Source organism: Sus scrofa, chromosome 5, assembly GCF_000003025.6.
Source record: "Sus scrofa isolate TJ Tabasco breed Duroc chromosome 5, Sscrofa11.1, whole genome shotgun sequence".
NCBI lineage: Eukaryota > Metazoa > Chordata > Mammalia > Artiodactyla > Suidae > Sus > Sus scrofa.
Window position 1 is genome coordinate 30180387 of NC_010447.5, and position 16862 is coordinate 30197248.

The 16862-nt window shown below is 42.6% G+C and overlaps 1 protein-coding gene and 1 long non-coding RNA gene across 5 annotated transcripts in view; one reads left to right on the forward strand and one right to left on the reverse strand.

Moving 5' to 3' along the window:
* Positions 1-16862, reverse strand: part of LOC106507220 — a 102517-nt gene that overhangs the window by 32841 nt on the left and 52814 nt on the right. Inside the window, exon 3 of one of the 3 annotated variants that reach the window (XR_002344008.1) lies at positions 9059-14672. The exons of the other annotated variants lie outside the window; for them this stretch is intronic. This is a non-coding gene — a long non-coding RNA (uncharacterized LOC106507220). Of the gene's footprint in view, positions 1-9058; positions 14673-16862 lie in introns of those variants that run through there. 3 annotated transcript variants of the gene reach the window in all.
* The window catches only part of HMGA2 (high mobility group AT-hook 2), a 141115-nt gene continuing 132387 nt past the window's right edge, over positions 8135-16862 (forward strand). For both annotated transcript variants that reach the window (XM_005663957.3, XM_021091958.1), the window contains exons 1-2: positions 8135-9051; positions 11666-11752. In XM_005663957.3, coding sequence (XP_005664014.1) covers positions 8941-9051; positions 11666-11752 — 198 coding nt within the window. In that variant the 5' untranslated portion in view covers positions 8135-8940. The remainder of the gene's footprint in view (positions 9052-11665; positions 11753-16862) is intronic.

The window sequence follows — 16862 nt, forward strand, 5'->3', positions numbered from 1 at the left end:
ATGAACATGTAATTCTGGCCAGCTTTGAAGTCCGAACCTACACCCAAGTGTGACTCGTTTTTCTCTCCATCTTTAGTGTTCCTCCTTGAATTCTGCCTCCTTCCCCAAGCACCTGAAACAAAGCTTGGTACCAAATGGTGTTCTAGCATTCACTTGTATTACTATTTATTACTATTATAGCTGCCAGTTACTAATTTATTCCAATTAGACTTTGCAGAAAATTACAAAAATGATGATACATACTAAAATTTCCCTTGGTGATAATGTAGTTGTTACATTTAAAATATGCAATGATTATTCAGCTATGATACACATACGATAGAGGACTTTACTTAAAAAAGTTTTCTGATGATAAATCTAGTTTTCTCCTGATACTTTCCTTGAGTATCCAAGACAAAAGTCATGTTCATATGTTACTGAGGTTTTTTAACATTATGAGTTTGAATCAGAGTTACAAAGTTATCTTCTAATCCAGTCTTTTTAAGCTGTGTTCTGGGAAGCGCTAGAGAGTCTTTCCAGGAATAGGCATAGATTGAAAAGCCTTCAGTAGGCTTTCACTTGAAGAAGGGTTCTGGTCTTCAAAAGGAGTGAAAACTATTTTTCTTATCTCACCTCCTACTCCAAACATCCCCACAATGTCTCTCCATTTAGTTGCTAAGTCTCTGCCTAAACCGCTCCATAAATGGGAATTCACTCACTATGCAATAAGATTATACAGTGCATTTTCAAACAACCCTAAGTTTAGAAAGTTCTAGCTTATATTTTGGCTGAAATCTGATGACCCATCCTTCTTCTGCCTGAAGCAATAAAGAATATATCTAAAGTTACTTCCTCAAAACAGCTGTACTTTAAGATGGTGATCATATTGACACAAGCCTTACTTCAGGCTAAAAATCTCATTTCCTTCACATGGTCTTTGTACGACATGTTTGGAAAACCCACTTGGGTCACATGTTATTTGTCAAAATCTCTCTTAAAACACAATGCCTGGAACTAAATATAATTCTCTTGATATATACTGACAAGGGAAAAATATAGTGATATCATTTCTTTCTCTGATCTGAGTATTTAAAAGCCAGTTTTAGAAACTTTCAGTTTCTGATCCGGCATGTAAGGAGCTTATTAGATGCTATTCTGTCCTAACAAGTAAAAAGCTAAACAAACTAAAAAGAATTCTTCTTAGGTGTGTAAGAGAAGCAAATCACTACCTCACAAATTGGAGATACAGGTGAAGACAGGGAATTACAAATTCCCAGAGCAGAAACCACTGCAGAACCAATGCTGTAAGAAAACCCAAACTGTAACTGATGAATTGGTAAAGCAATAAGACAAGAAAAGGAAATTAAAAGTATACAGATTGGAGGAGTTCCCGTTGCGGTGCAGTGGTTAACGAATCCGACTAGGAACCATGAGATTGCGGGTTCGATCCCTGGCCTTGCTCAGTGGGTTAACGATCGGGCGTTGCCGTGAGCTGTGGTGTAGGTCGCAGACGCGGCTCGGATCCCGCGTTGCTGTGGCTCTGGTGTAGGCCGGCAGCTACAGCTCCGATTCAACCCCTAGCCTGGGAACCTCCATATGCCGCGGGAGCCGCCCAAGACCAAAAAAAAAAAAAGTATACAGATTGTACAGATTGGGAAGGAAAGAATAAAATTGCTTTTGTTCACAGATGATGTGATTATGCAGAAAATCCAAAACAAATGACAAAAAAAAAAAAAAAAACAAACTCCAGGAACTAATAAGTGATTACAATAAGGTTGGAGAAATAAGCTTAATATAGAAAAGTGAATCACTTTCTTATATGCCAGTAGTGAACAAGTAGAATTTGAAATTAAAATCATCTTCTCATTCATATTAGCACCCCCTAAGATGAAATACTTAGGTATAAATCTAACAAAATATGTACAAGATTTACATGAGAAAAGCTACAAAACTAATATCTGATGAAAGATATTAAAGAACTAAATAAATGGAGAGATTCTCCATGTTCATGAATAGGAAGACTCAATATAGTCAAGATGCCAGTTCTTTTTAAACTGATCTACAGATTCAACACAATCCCTATCAAAATTACAGAAAGTTATTTTATGTATTTCAAAAAACTGATTTTGAAGTTTATATCAAGAGTCAAAAGATCTAGAGTGGCCAACTCAGTATTGAGGGAGGAGCCAAAGTCAAAGTACTGACACTACTTCAAGAATTACCTTGAAGTTGCAGTAATCAAAACAGTGTGGTATTCACAAAAGAACAGACCAATAGATCAACAGAACAGAACAGAGAGCACAGAAATAGATCCACACAAATATAATCAACTTATCTTTGACAAAGGGGTAAATGAAATACAGTGGATCTAAAACACAAAACAAATAAACAAAACAAAGCAAAAACAGACTTACAGAGAACAAACAGGTGGTTGACAGACGACAGGAGGTTGGGGGACAAAAAAGCCGAAGAGGATTAAGAGGTATGAATCTTCGCTTATAAAATAAATAAGCCATAAGGATATAATATACAGCATAAGGAATATGGTCAGTAATAGTATAATACCTTTATATGAGGATGGATAACTACTAGAGATACTGTGGTGATCATTTTATAATACATGTAAATTTCAAATGACTATGTAGTACACCTGAAAATAACATAATATTGTACATCAACTATATTTCATTTAAAAAAAGAAACAAATTCCCTTCTAGCTTTAGGATATCTGAAAATTTAAAAATTATGCCAGGATGCTGATGGAAGAGACCACCTTTGAAACTGATGTCAGCACGGAGGAATGCATAGCATCTAAGTCATATTTCTTTATCTTTTCTCAAGGACATCATAGAAATTTTATCAAATGTCTGCTTAATTCCAGGTGTTCTATTTTAATATATATACTGTAGAATATAATGGAGCCATTAGAAGTGGTCTTGTAGAAGAACATTCATTGACATGAAAAAAAATTCATGATATACGATTTACATAAAATAGTTCATGAAACAGAATGTGCAGCATGAACCTATAGTAGGGTGTTTGGAATCTAGAAAGATTAAAATGTTATAGGGTTATCAATGAGTGGTGGGTTAACTGGTGAATTTTTTTTTCTTTGCTTTTGTCACCTGCATTTTCTACAATGCATTTTCTAATAAAATAAATATAACTCATCCAAAAAAGAAGTAGATTTTTCTAGAAACATTGTAAGAATGGATCTTTAAAATATTAAGACTGAGGATTAGGAGACCAGACAGAAAGACACTGGAGTCATCCAAATGAGAAATGGAGAGTTTTAAGGCAGCAACAGAGGAGGTAGAGGTAGACAGATTCAAGGGATATTTAGAAGGCAGAACCGGAGGGACTTGGTGATCATTTAATGTGGAAAGAGGACAAGATGGAGTGATTGCTAGCTATGAAAACCACCACTTTGAAGTTATTAGTTGGTAAATAGAAAAAAAAATCAGTTTTAGGAAAAAAAATGATGGGCCAGTTTCTGTGGCTGTTGTAACAAACCACGTCAACATTTAGTGGCTTAAGAATAAAAACAACATTTATTTTACTCATGAATGTGTAGTTGCAGCAGTGCTTGGCAGGGGTCTTCTCTCTAATCTACTTCACATTAGCTTGGGGTGGTTTAAAGCAGAGGTTGGAGTGATCTGGAATTATCTGATTGTGTAACCTCTCCCCATGTCTCTCCAGTATGGTGGCTTCAGAAATTCCAAGGTACTGAGATAGAGATTGAGATGGTGGTAGAGAAAGAGGAAGACACAGAGATGAGCAAAAGAGAGAGAGAGAAGAAAAGAGGGAGAGAGAGGGAGAGTGGGAAAGAAGAAAAAATGGAAATCGACACAGATGATGTGTTTCCATGCCAGCCATTGCTTTACTACAACCCCAAAGAGATACAGCAGGTAGGTGGCTTGGCAGGTGTGGTACAACCACTTAGAACATATCCAGACAAACCGTATGAGTAATTTATGTTTCTGAAGCAATCCATGGAATGGAAAAAGGAAGGCAAGTTTATGTGACCTGATTCTTCCTGCATCAGTTTTCTATGGCTGCACAATTAATTACTCTAAATGTAATGACTTAACATACCACTAAAATACCCACTCATTAGCTCACAGTTTTGTAGGGCAGAAGGCAGGTATGACCGGGTTATCTGGTGGGGGGTATCACAAAGATGAAATAAGGTGTTGGCCTGGCTGACTTCTCTGGAGGCTCTGGGGAAGATTTGCTTCTGAGTTCATTCTTGGCAGAATTCAATTCCTTGTGGTTTTACAAAGGAGGTCCCTGTTTCCTGATGGACTGTTAGCCTGAGGCTGCCCTCAGCTCCCAGAAGCTGCCCATATTCCTTGCCGTGTGTCCTCTCCATCTTTGAACTGACAATGGACAGTCAAACCTTTCCTAAGCTTCAAATCTCTAAGTTCCTCTCCTAAAATTAGTTCGCTGTGCTTTAAAAGCACACATATGATGAGAGCAGGTCAACAAGGATAATTTCCTTACCTTAAGGTCAACCATACCATCTAAACGAATCTAATCTCAGGAATAAAATCTATCATATTACAGTCCCAAGGATTATGCAAAGTATATACAACAGGGGGGCAACCGTTCCTAGATCTCATTTAAAAGCTGCTTGGTAGTATATTTAGACCAAGATTGTTTGGGGCTGACAGTATAATGTCAATAGGTGGGACATGAAAATGAAACAATGCCACGTCTGCTTTCATGACTTTTGTCAAAAAGAATGTTTTGTGAATCCTAGCACATACTGGCTACTCAATAAATATTTTGTTGAATGCACTATGTATGGGATGGAAGAGAATAAATATTTATAAGGGTAAAGGAAAGGCTTAACGTAACAGGAAAATAGATTTTACATGAGCACCTAGCTGTTTCCAAAGAGATTCTCTGATGTTCTGAACAGATTATATTCCTGAGTCCAGAGAGAATAATAGGTGAGACTGATGCAAAACCAACTCAGCGTATGTTTGTTGAGTGAATGAGTGCACAAATTAACTTTGGTGGTGATCTTCTGTCTAGGGGTCTGGAAAGCCTTTCCAAAACCACCGCTCTGCCCTCCCCCACCACATACTCTTTTTGGATGATACTGTAGGGAAACTCTTAGAGGTTCTCGCTCCTACATTTTATGAAATACTAAACATAGTTAAAAAGACACAATCACTAAAACTGTGCGCTTGAGCAGTGCGAATGAGTTCATGCAGATCACAGGAAATATTGTTCTTTTTTTAAAATTATTTTTTGGCATTTTTGTCTTTTTAGGGCTGCACCCACGGCATATGGAGGTTCCCAGGCTACGAGTCGAATCGGAGCCGCAGCGACTGGCCTATGCCACAGCCACAGTAACCCAGGATCCAAGCCACATCTGCGACCTACACCATAGCTCCCCACAGCTCCCGGCAACACCAGATCCTTAACCTACTGAGCAAGGCCAGGGATCAAACCTGCATGCTCATGGATACCAGGTTCATTAACCACTGAGCCAGGACGGGAATTCCTGGAAATATTTTTCAGAAATACGTGTTTATCTTGTGCTTTATTTAACTTCTATATACACATAAATAATATATGGATGTGTGTTATGCTATGTATTCTGCTCAATAAATGTCAGTTAAAAACAGTATCTGGTTTTAATTAATCTGTTTATGTATAAAATACATCTTACAACGTCTATCTTCATCACATTTTCTTTTAATCAAAATAATTTTGAAGATATTTTAATATATCTAATGCTTTTCTTACCCTGTGGCACATTTGTAAAATATTAACTTACTAAAAGTAACAGTCATAGCAGTAAATTAGTAAGTACCAAAAAAAGTCTATTGTGATACGAACACTACCCACAACTGGTGCAAAAAAGAGGTGTTAGAAATACTACCTGTCTCCATGGAATTTACATATAAACAGGACACAATTAGAGAACAAGATATTATACATGTTTTAAAGTCTACTAGAACTGGAAGAACCCTTGGAGATTACAGTGAATTTGCAGTTGAAAAATGAGGACAGAAACATAGCAACTGGAAAAAATATAGCTTCCAGGAGTGAAAATATATAAAACTGATTTAAATAAAACCTGATGTAGTATTTGTTTCATATCCTTCAGGTTATAAACTGAAAAAATTCAAATAAAATTGGAATTGATAGCAAAGTGGCGGTGGTCTGAAAAAAAGTGGCAGGACATTCTCCCACCCCCGCTTTTTTTCACTGTGCTTTTCTCAGATGCAAGGGTTAATACAAAAGTAAGTTCTGGAATCCTTTCCTTGCTGGCTACTGTGCATATTAAAAAAAAATAATAATCCAAGCATATAATGAACCTAGTTTAAAATTGGCTGGGTGAAATCTTAGGTGATTTCTCCTATATTCATCCTCACAATTTTATCTTTAGTTCATGCAAAACGCAGGCAAACAAAAACACACCCATTTTGTATGTGTGTGTAAAATGTGCACACCACTGTGCAAATGTGATCATATTAAAATATGTGCAAACTTGGCAGTTAGGAAGTATCACTGCAATCATTAGCACATGAAACTTCAGTCTCTTTGATGAAGATACCATCTTTCAGCCAAGCCCTAGCAGAAAACCTTGGGTTCCTGTTAGACCCCTCCCTCCCCAGTCAGCTGCTAGGCTCCATCCGGAGGGATGGGGGCTCTCCTTTCCATCATAACTAAGCGTTCCCAGACCCATGAAAAACCCTGGGTTTCTGTAGGGCACTCAACGTGCAGCTAAGTGTCCCAGCTCTGCAAAGGGCAGCTAGAAGTGGATTTAAAATGGCAACGCGGACCAATCAGCGCCACCGCGCCCGATGCAGGCATTTACACGCACCTCCTTCACAGGCACAGCGGAACCTGGCGGTGCCTAACTCCCTGCTCAGGGCTATAAAGCAGGCGTTTTTTATTCCACGGTGGTCTGTATTTGGGGGAAAGAAAAAAAATTCTTCCTTGGGTGAAAGTTTTTACTTTGGAAATGGTCCAAAATAATTTTGGGTGTGATGTGTGAAAATCTGAACCTAATTTTTTCAGAGTTTTTTGTTATTCAAGGATGAAAAGAGGTACATTTTAAAATGTACTCCACCTTTTTAAAACGGACTGTGGTCATTATGGTGTTCACATAACTCAGAAACAGTCCAGGCTATAAAATTAGGACTTGGCAGAAAGGGAGTTCCTAGGGAGAAGGTTAAATCGAGGTAAATTGAAGGGAGAGTGGGACATTTGGTGCAATTGTGGAGTTAGGAAGCTGCGAGATCCCCGCGTGGGGCAACCTCTCTACCCTGCGAGCGTTGGAGCCCGAGTGCACAGCGCCAGCCGAGGGAAGACTTCACGTCGCTTCTAGTCCTGCCGGGTGAAAAAAGCTCAGTAAAGAGGCTGGCGCGCGCCGTGTGCCCGTATGCACATTGTTTGCATGTGTGCACGTGTCTGCGAGTGTGCATGTGTATCTGCGTGCCTATGTGCTTGTAAGTGCGCGCCTGTTTGTTTACATGTGTGTTTATGTCTGCATGTGGGAGGGTGCACGTGTATCTGCATACACGTGTGCGTGTGGATCTGCGTGTGTCTGTGTGCTCGATCGCGCGCGCGCGCCGGGTCGTGCAATCTGCGAGTAGGGCATTGCGACCCAGAGCAGAGCTGCCGGGGGCCGCTGCTGCTCCTCTTCAGTGGTTCCCCACTCTCAGGGAACTAGAACTCTGCCGCCGTGCAGCTAGACGCTTCCTGCAGAGCATTGGCTACGCAACTTGGAGGTGCAGGTAAAGGCCAAGCCCCTAAACGCGGCTCCAGGGCAAGCCACATTCCCGCGCCTTCTTAGGACAGCTGCCCAGGAGCAACCTCGGGGTGGCGGGCGGGGCGAGGCCGGCGGCGAGCGGGCCCGGGATCCCCGGCCTGTCCCTTTAACCCCGCCGCCGGGCGGGAGCACGTGAGCGGGGCTCCGGGTGGCACCCGGGCGCCGCAGCCGCGGAGGCAGTTGTATTTAGAACGCTGCCTCTGGCTCGCGGCCAGGCGCCTTGGCTCGGCGGTCCGCCTGGCCTCCCTCCTCCTCATACTTTTCCTCCTGCGCAGCCCCCTCCCCTTTATCCGCCCACGACTAGAGGTGGGCACTCCCCCCCCCCCCCACCAACCCGGCCGCCCCCTCCCCAAGCACACACGCACACTCATCCCGCTTGAATCCTGGGGCAGGGACTCAGAAAACTTCCAGCCCGGGCAGCGCGCGCTTGGTGCAGAACGCAGGAGCAACCGGTCCGTCCCCCTCCAACTCTCCGGTGCCGCTGCCGCCTGCTCCCGCCATCCGAGGAGGCGCGGTGCCACCCACCGCTCCGTCCCCTGCCTGCGCTCAGTGCGCGACCCGATCCCCGCAGAATCTCCCCATCCTCCCTTTGCTTTCTGACTGCCCAAGGCGCTATTTGTTTTCTCTCTTTCTCTTTCTTGCTCTGCGAGAGGGGAGGGGGGGGAAGAGGAGGAGGAATTCTTTCCCCGCCTAACGTTTCAAGGGACACAATCCACTCCAAGTCTCTTCCCTTTCCAAGCCGCTTCCGAAGTGCTCCCGGTGATCGCAACTTTTGATCCCAAACCGAGAGGGGAGTCTCCCAACTTCAAATCCTCTTTTCCTTCTCCTTCGCTTTCCTCCTCTCACTACCTCCACCGCCACCGCCACCTCCACCTCCGGCACCCACCCACCGCTGCCGCCGCCACCAGCAGCGCCTCCTTCTCTCCTCCTCCTCCTCCCCTCTTCTCTTTTTGGCAGCCGCTGGACGTCCGGTGTTGATGGTGGCAGCGGCGGCAGCCTAAGCAGCAGCAGCCCTCGCCGCACGCCAGCTCTAGCCCACCCTGCCTTATTCTCTAGTCCTACCTCCCAATCTCCCGAAAGGTGCTGGGCAGATTCGGGGCGGCTGAGGCGAAGCGGCAGCGGTAGGAGCGGCGGCGGCAGCGGTAGCGGCGGCGGCGGGAGGCAGGATGAGCGCACGCGGTGAAGGCGCCGGGCAGCCGTCCACTTCAGCCCAGGGACAACCTGCCGCCCCGGTGCCTCAGAAGAGAGGACGCGGCCGACCCAGGAAGCAGCAGCAAGTCAGTACGCAGGCGGGGTGGGGGCACAGCCCACCTCCGAGCCCTCTGCAAGGGCCCCGCGACGCGCGGCCATCCGAGCGCGGGAGCCCAGTCGCCGCGGCCGCCGCACGCTGTCGCGGGGGCGGGCTGCGGAGTCCCCCGCGCGAGTGCGCGGCTGAGCCCCAGGCGCCCGCGCCCTCCCGGCCGGGAGGTGGGGAGCCGTCTTTGGCGGCTGGGTGCGGGCGGGAGGTGGGGTCGGGCGAATTGCGTCCTCCGACTTTCGCTATTGTGCCGGCCCGAGTGGCGCGGTGTCTCCTGGTAACGGGAAGCGGCCGGGTCCGACAAACCGGGGCTCGCCAGGCACTTTCCGAGCCGGTTTACAGTGGCCGGGGAGCAGGAGTGTTCTGGCGGATCAGGGTTGGAGGAGCCGAAGTCCTGGGGGCCGGAGGCTCTTTCTCCCGCCAACCGGGGCTGCTCTCTAGTCGGGAACTGGCGCGCCGCAGCCGCCCCCTTGGCGCCCTCTCCAAGTTCTCGGTGGCCTGAGACTCGCGCCCTCCCGACAAAGAACTCGTGGGCCCGCCCGGATCTCTTAAGGTTCTTTAAATGTGGCGCGGCGGCTGGTCTGCGGGCCGCTGCTGCTGCTGCTGAAGTGTCCCGGGAAAGGGGCTGCAGGAGAGCCTGGGTCCCCAAGGGATGGGATTAACTGGTTTGGCCAAGGGCACGGTGGAAAGTAGTGTCCGAGAGGGTGCACGGTAGCTAGGGTCACTTCCTCGCCAGGCGCCCAGTCCCCCTTTTGCCCCTGTATCCCGGGCCTCAGAGCTGCAGACATTAAAAGTGCTTCTCCCGGGCGAGTGGCTGGGGGTTGGGAAGGGACAATTGTGGGGCGCCCGGGACCCCGCGGAGTGGAGGGTTTTGTCTGCGGATGCAACCAATTAAGCGTGCAGCCGGCGCTTGCAGAGCTGCGCGCAGCGCCCAGGGCGGAGGGGTTTTGTTCGCGGCAATTTCCAAGCCTCCGCCGGCAGGGCTGGAGCGGGACTTGTCTATTGAGAACATTTAAACTCCGCTTCCGCGGGCTTTAAAACTTCTTCTTCGTTTTTTAGCCTGAAAGCGCTTCCTTCATGGCAAATAGGCCGATTAGCAAATAATCCTAGAGTCCCAAAGCTGCCCGAGAGCAAGGTGGGGAAAGAGAACAATGTTTGCTTGCCAGCGCGTTTTATTAAAACTGTTGTACCTTTTTGAAATCATCAAAGGAAACAAGCCCATCTAGAGGCCCCGGAGTTTTCCCGCTCAGCCCGAGCGACACTTTATACCGCATTAGGATCCTGTTTTACACCTCCCAGGAAGTCACTGCCCTCCCCCCACCCCTGTTTCCCACCCGCCACCCTGCTCTCTATAATTCTACTAATTGCCCCCCACCTCCAAAAAATAATCCAAAAGAAATTGCAATGGGGTCTGGAGGTGATTGGAGGTTTTACCTTTGAGTTAAGGCGGAGTTCACAAAGAAAGAAAAATGTGTCCCCGATGTGTTTGCGCCGGATGTGCCCACTGGCGCTAGTGGTCCCACAGAAGCTTGCAGGAAACCTTCCCCATGTTCACTAAATAAGATGCAAATTTTCAGCGAAGACTTTCATGCATTTTAAGCTAATTAGTCTCATTTAATCACCGAATCTGAATGAATTGTAAATTGATGATTCACTGGATAAATATTTAGGATCTGGAATATTAATCATTGCATTCCCTTACCACTTGAGTATTTGCTGCTTGACATACAAGCCATTTAAAGTTTTGCTGAACCCGTTGATAGTTTTAATTTCTCCTTCCCAGACACTTTCATTCCTCCTCACTCCTCCCTACCCCATTTAATTTTCTTCAGCCCATCCCCATAAGAGTTTTCTCAAAAGAAAGTTTTGGAGAAATGTTTGTTTTTATCAAAAGGTACTTAAATCTAGAGTGGAGACCATTCCTTCATCTCCAAAAGGAAGTGGAGAATTGAAGCAATTATCTAGATAATTCAAGCAAAACCTCCCTCAACAGATTTACCATAATTATTTGGAAATTTTAGGGGGGAATGGAGTTATTTTAAGTTGAAGAACTTGGATAATTGCTGCAATATTTCACTCAATGTGTTGATTGAGTCATAATTGACCTACAAGGCAGATACAGAATGATCAAAAACCACCTTTTCAGTATGGAAGGTTGTTGAAATATTTATGATATAGCTTTATATTTCTGTTGTTTGAAATGCCTGTACAATGGAGAATAGCATTTATATAAAATTATTATTTTATTTCATATTATTTCATATGAATTACCAAATGCATCACCTGTAAGTTTTACACCTTAAAAAATGTATAACTAGAATATGCAAACTCGTCAGCCTTTGTTACCTTTTGAGGGTTGAAATAGAAATCTAGTTTTCACATTGAAAATAGAAAGTCCTCTTTGAATCCTTGGATTCAGAGTAGAGTTATTGCCCCTTTCTGTAAACTCTGTACCATCCTCATCCATTTATGCTTGAACTGAATGTGTTCCAGCAGTTCTGTTGAGTAGTACAGCAGAAAATATAACTCCAGAGTCAGGGTCAATTTCTTTCAGACACTCTTGCCACAACAGCATTTTTTTCCCCTGAAACTAGGAGCCAACCGGTGAGCCCTCTCCTAAGAGACCAAGGGGAAGACCCAAAGGCAGCAAAAACAAGAGTCCCTCCAAAGCAGCTCAAAAGGTGAGATTTCTTAAGTCTTCCCAACTTTCTCAATGCCCACAGGAACCTTCCTGTAATTTTCTCATTCTAGTTCCGCACCTAAAGATTTGTCCCAGGTGGGTAACCCAAGACTGATTCCCTACCTTTAATATTGGTGAGATTTCCAATCGACGGTTAACCCACAAAGTTCACAAAGATGCTCACAATGTTGTTTTTAAAGGAACAATTCCAAATGTATGAAACAAAACAGAGACGGGAGGGGGAGGAGAGGGGGAGAATGAACAGTTCAGATTTGCACCAGTTGTGAAATAGTTAAAAACGAGTCAAAGCTATACATTTTGTCTGTGGTGAAGCTTTGTAATTTCCTTCAAAAATAATAAAGATTAATTTACTTTGTGCTTATTTACATGATTATTGGAAAACCAAATCCCGCTGTTAAAGTTAAGTACTTTGCCAAGTAGATGATAATTAGAAGAAAATCCAATTGTGGAATACTAGAAAAAATTTCATGAATTTTACAGCCTTAAATGTGCTCATAAAGTATGCTGTCTACAATAAACCTGCAACATAATATATCACAGTCTCTCAAAAGCCTTTCCACCCTCAGATGATGTAGAAATGCTCTGAATAGGACAATGAGAAATTTTTTAAACAAACATTTGACTCATTTATTGTGTAGTTTGGGGCAGGATAGAACCCAACCAAGGGTAACTTCCAGTGTTTTTCTTTATGCATTTTAAATTGCAGTTTAAAAAAAATCTTCATGTTTGGTTGTACTTGAGCTAGCAAAGAGGAAATATCTCAGGATTAGGGCATGTGCAGAGAAGTGAAGGTGAAGATAAAAAAAGTCACCTTTTTTTTAGCTTTACACATAAATCAGAAAAAAATTTCTGTACGTTGTTTGTACATTTGTACACTAGCTAAAAACAAAGGCTCAAAATTCAGAAGTAAATTTTGATATATCTTTTCAGTAGCTTTGAGTACACCATGTACAGTATTTATTAAAAATGACTCTATGCTCATCTTTTGGGGATTAATGTTTTGTGTGGTTTTCTCTGTGACTGTGGCCACTAACCAGGTTATATTTGATAGTTTTCAGTGTTGTAAACTGCCATAGCAACCGGTGATACATATAAAGTGATTTAGGGAGCAGCTATGAGTTCTTGTGTGTTTTAACAGTCTTGAACAGAGTTGAAAGAGCAGATTTCTAGTATATTTATATTCAAAGATAGCTGCTTCTCAGAGTGAAGATTCAATTGTACTCAACATTTAATCAATAAACTTTGAAGTAGTTCCAAATTATCTTGTCATTTAAAACTGACAATACATAGTCTGATATTATTGATACAGATGCTTTCTACGTGTTACATTTTACCTGCTTTATTAAATTAAATAAAAAAGGGCTCATTTAACAAAGACGTTTTTGCTGTTGCGTAAGTTATCTTAATTTTACCTTAATGGCATGGCAAAGAAATATCTTGGTAGGTAAGATGACATTTAAACTATGATGTAATTGCTCTGAAGAAGAAAAAAAAAGCATCATCTTAACACCTCCCAGGAAGAAAACCATAAATTTCATCATAGATAAGTAATTTAAAATTTAATGCAAAAAAAGGAAAATGAATTCTCTCTCAGATTTTACTGTATGACATTTTCTTGAATGAGTGAATAGATGCTTCTATCACCTTTCTCTTCATTTTGAAAAGTTTGCCAGACTAGCAAAATCTTTATTGACAAAAGGAAAGCTGAGATTTGTGCCTAATTTACCACCTAAAGCAAAATAACAAAAAGGTAATCTCTTCCCAAGTAAAGTTTTGACTCATTTTTAGTTACTTTAGTGATAGGCATTTATAAATGATCCTTAGGCTACTTATCTTTCTGATAATTCTTCATATGTATGCACACGTTATTCCAACTTTCAAAACAGAAGTAGGTGTTCTTTTTCCCAGATAAGTTTTTCTCTGAAATCTTTGATTTTTCTAGACAAAATTATCTCACACAATTCTGTTCTAAAAGTCCCCTTTCTAATAAAAATGGATAAATACTTTTGCTCAGAACATGACTGTTACACTTCTTTAGTTTTATAAATTCCGCTTCATTTGGAGAAGATAATACTTTGCAAAATAATGAATGACATTGATGAATTGTTCATGGCATGTGTAAACTTAAAGTATTTTCACTTTCAAATCAGCATTTATGGGGTTTGCTACTACCCTATGTAAACATGATTATCAAACATATTTATTTATCAAATATATGTTGTATTCTAACAAAACATATTTTTGTTAGGACTTGAAACACTAACCTTTTCTAGAAGAATTGTATTGTTCATAACATACTAGATAAACATACCCTGCTAGATTGACCAGGGTAGATATGAGAAGTGTTTTATGATTAATAAATTGGGAATTCTCCTGCAAACTGAGACTCATCAAAATGGAAACTATAGAAGAAAAACCGGTAAGTATGTAAGAGAACAGAACTCTAAAATGAGAGGAAATGCCATGTACACTGGGATCCTGATGATGTGTGTTTAAAATTTTTTGCTGCTTGGAGTTTCTTTTCTTAACAAAGTTTGTGTTTGGACTTAGTAACTGGCCTTGGGGCATTTGAAAACAAAACTGCTTGTTGGAAAATTAGCAATGTGAAACTTGACAATGCAGCGGAATGTTGTAAAACCAAGTGGAAGACTACTAAATGAGCAATCACTTTAATTTCAGGCCATAGTCAATATAAAATTGATTTGTGTAATATATAAAACAAACATTTATGAAAACACAATTTGTGATGCTTGGAACTTTTGGAAGAGAAGGTAATTCTCCTTCACTTTGCTTCTATTCCATTATGACAAATTCCCATGGATAACCACTGTGTAGCAATTCCAGTGAGAACACCCAGCTGATGCTCAGAATTCATCCCCGAATCAGTTCCATGTTGTTATCTTAATAAAGGAGATCAGAAGTTAATGTTTTCCTGAATAAATCATTCATTCATGTGAGTGTGTGTGTGTGTGTGTGTGTGTCTCTCTGTGTGTGTGTCTTGACCCTTTTATTTATGTTGTAGTTTGCCATATACCTGTGACCAGTTGCCTCTTAATGTCCTTTTCGTTTTCTTTTGTTTTCCTCTTCTGTTTGTGCTGGATGGAAATACTTTGTATTTTCACATTTCTTATGTTTGGAAAGAAGAAAGATACAATCTCCCTCATGTTTCGTTGAGGGGTTTTGTTGTGGCTTTTTAATCACGAGAGAACACTGGAGGGTTTTCTTTCACTAATTCTCCAGTGTTTAAGGTCAAAAGTCAAATTCATCTATAAGTTTCAAGCCTGTTCGCTTTCAGGTACTTTTAGGGGGAAAAAAAAAAATGTGTGCGATTGAATTAATTTTCATAGAAAGAATTACGTGTAAAAAAGATCTCGGGTATGAGATAGACCCACTTCATGAAATCATAGATGTGCTTGAACTTCCTTCTGACTTAAAGTGTAATGAAGAGAACAAGAGAATACAGTACAAAGTGAAAATATCCTCTAAGTAAAGTAGATATACTTCAAATAATGTGTTCCGGCAAATGATTTATAACCTCCATTTGCCTGTGCAAAGAAGGCCTGGCATGAGTTGGATATTCTAAAGGTAGATTGGTGCTCCTTCTCCTAGAAGGTGGTTGATTTTTCGCAAATGATTTTGGTACTAACACCAAGCACAAAGCGTTGGTGGGTTGGTTTGCTTGCTTGCTTTCTAGGGCCGCAGGTGCAGCATATGGAAGTTTCCAGGCTAGGGATTGAATCGGAGCTGCAGCTGCCAGCTTACATCACAGCCACAGCCACAGCCACAGCCACACAAGATCCCAGCCGCATCTGCGACCCACCCCACCGCTCCCAGCAAGGCCAGATCCTTAAGCCACTGAGCGAGGCCAGGGAGTGAACCCATATCCCCATGGATACCCGTCAGGTTCATTACTGTTGAGCTACAATGGGAACTCCGAGCACAGATACTTGAAGACAAGAGAAGGTGGGTTTTCCTCACCATTACAGATAAAAGATAGAGCACAGATGCTGAGTGAGGCCAAGATTTTTTGCAGGACATAGTAGGCCCACCTGAAGAGAGGAACCAAAGGCCTCCTTATAGGTAAGTCAGAGAAAGATGGTACTAGAAGTTGTCATGCAATTCCAGCCCATGGCTTCTCCGTTACTAACATGATTTCGTTTGAATTCCTCTGTATTTGAATGGGCAGATCATTTCCCCTGGGACTTAGGGCTCTGAGTATGCAGATGAAGCCCATCAAGTGAAACTAAGTAAAGCCCAACTGTTGTGTCCATTATCTTGGTATTTTAGGCCGCCTTACCTAAACAGTTGACTCCTTTTTTTCACTTCACTTTGCCAGAGAGCACGGAGCCGGAACGTAGGAGTAAGTCCTCTCTCACAATGCCTTCGAGTCCTTGTAGATGAGGCTCCAAATACAGGGGACTCAAATACATCTGAGTTATTTTATGAAGTAACGTTACTTCAAGGGACCCAGAGATCTCATTCTCCGGCAGTTAACATTCTTCTGAACTTTTTCATCAAAAGCCCCTCATTACTTTGACTGACCTACAAGTCTGGCTCGTGTTTATCTCAGCGTCTCAACAGATCATTTTGCTCCAGAGACAGAACATACCAGATTGGTGTTCTCTTGCCTTTCAGTTCTGTTTTGAGATGAGATGGGTGCTGAAGAGAATTTTACGTCAGTTAAATCATCCAGACCGAGCTTATCTTGTTAGCTGACTTTGTGCAGTTTCCAGAACTCACTTTGGAACCATAGCACTTGGCACGAGGGTGGAACCATGGATTTTACTATCCTAGAGTCTGACAATTTTAGCTGAGTTTTTGTTCCGCTGACCAGGAGAAAAAGGTGACTAGAGACCTGATTTCATTTTAGGCTACATTGCTTTAATCCACTGAACAACACTGAGTGGCAGCTTCTACTTGATTTAGTGAGGAGGGGTCCCTTCTGTTTTTATCTCCGGGGCAGCGTAGGGAGCAGTTTGCCCAGAGGTAACCCCTGTGAACTCTCATATCATTGCTATTGATTTTTCTGATTACGAAAGAGGTAGTGAGATGGTTTAAAGAGGAGACCCCTCAACTTTGAGAAGAGTGTG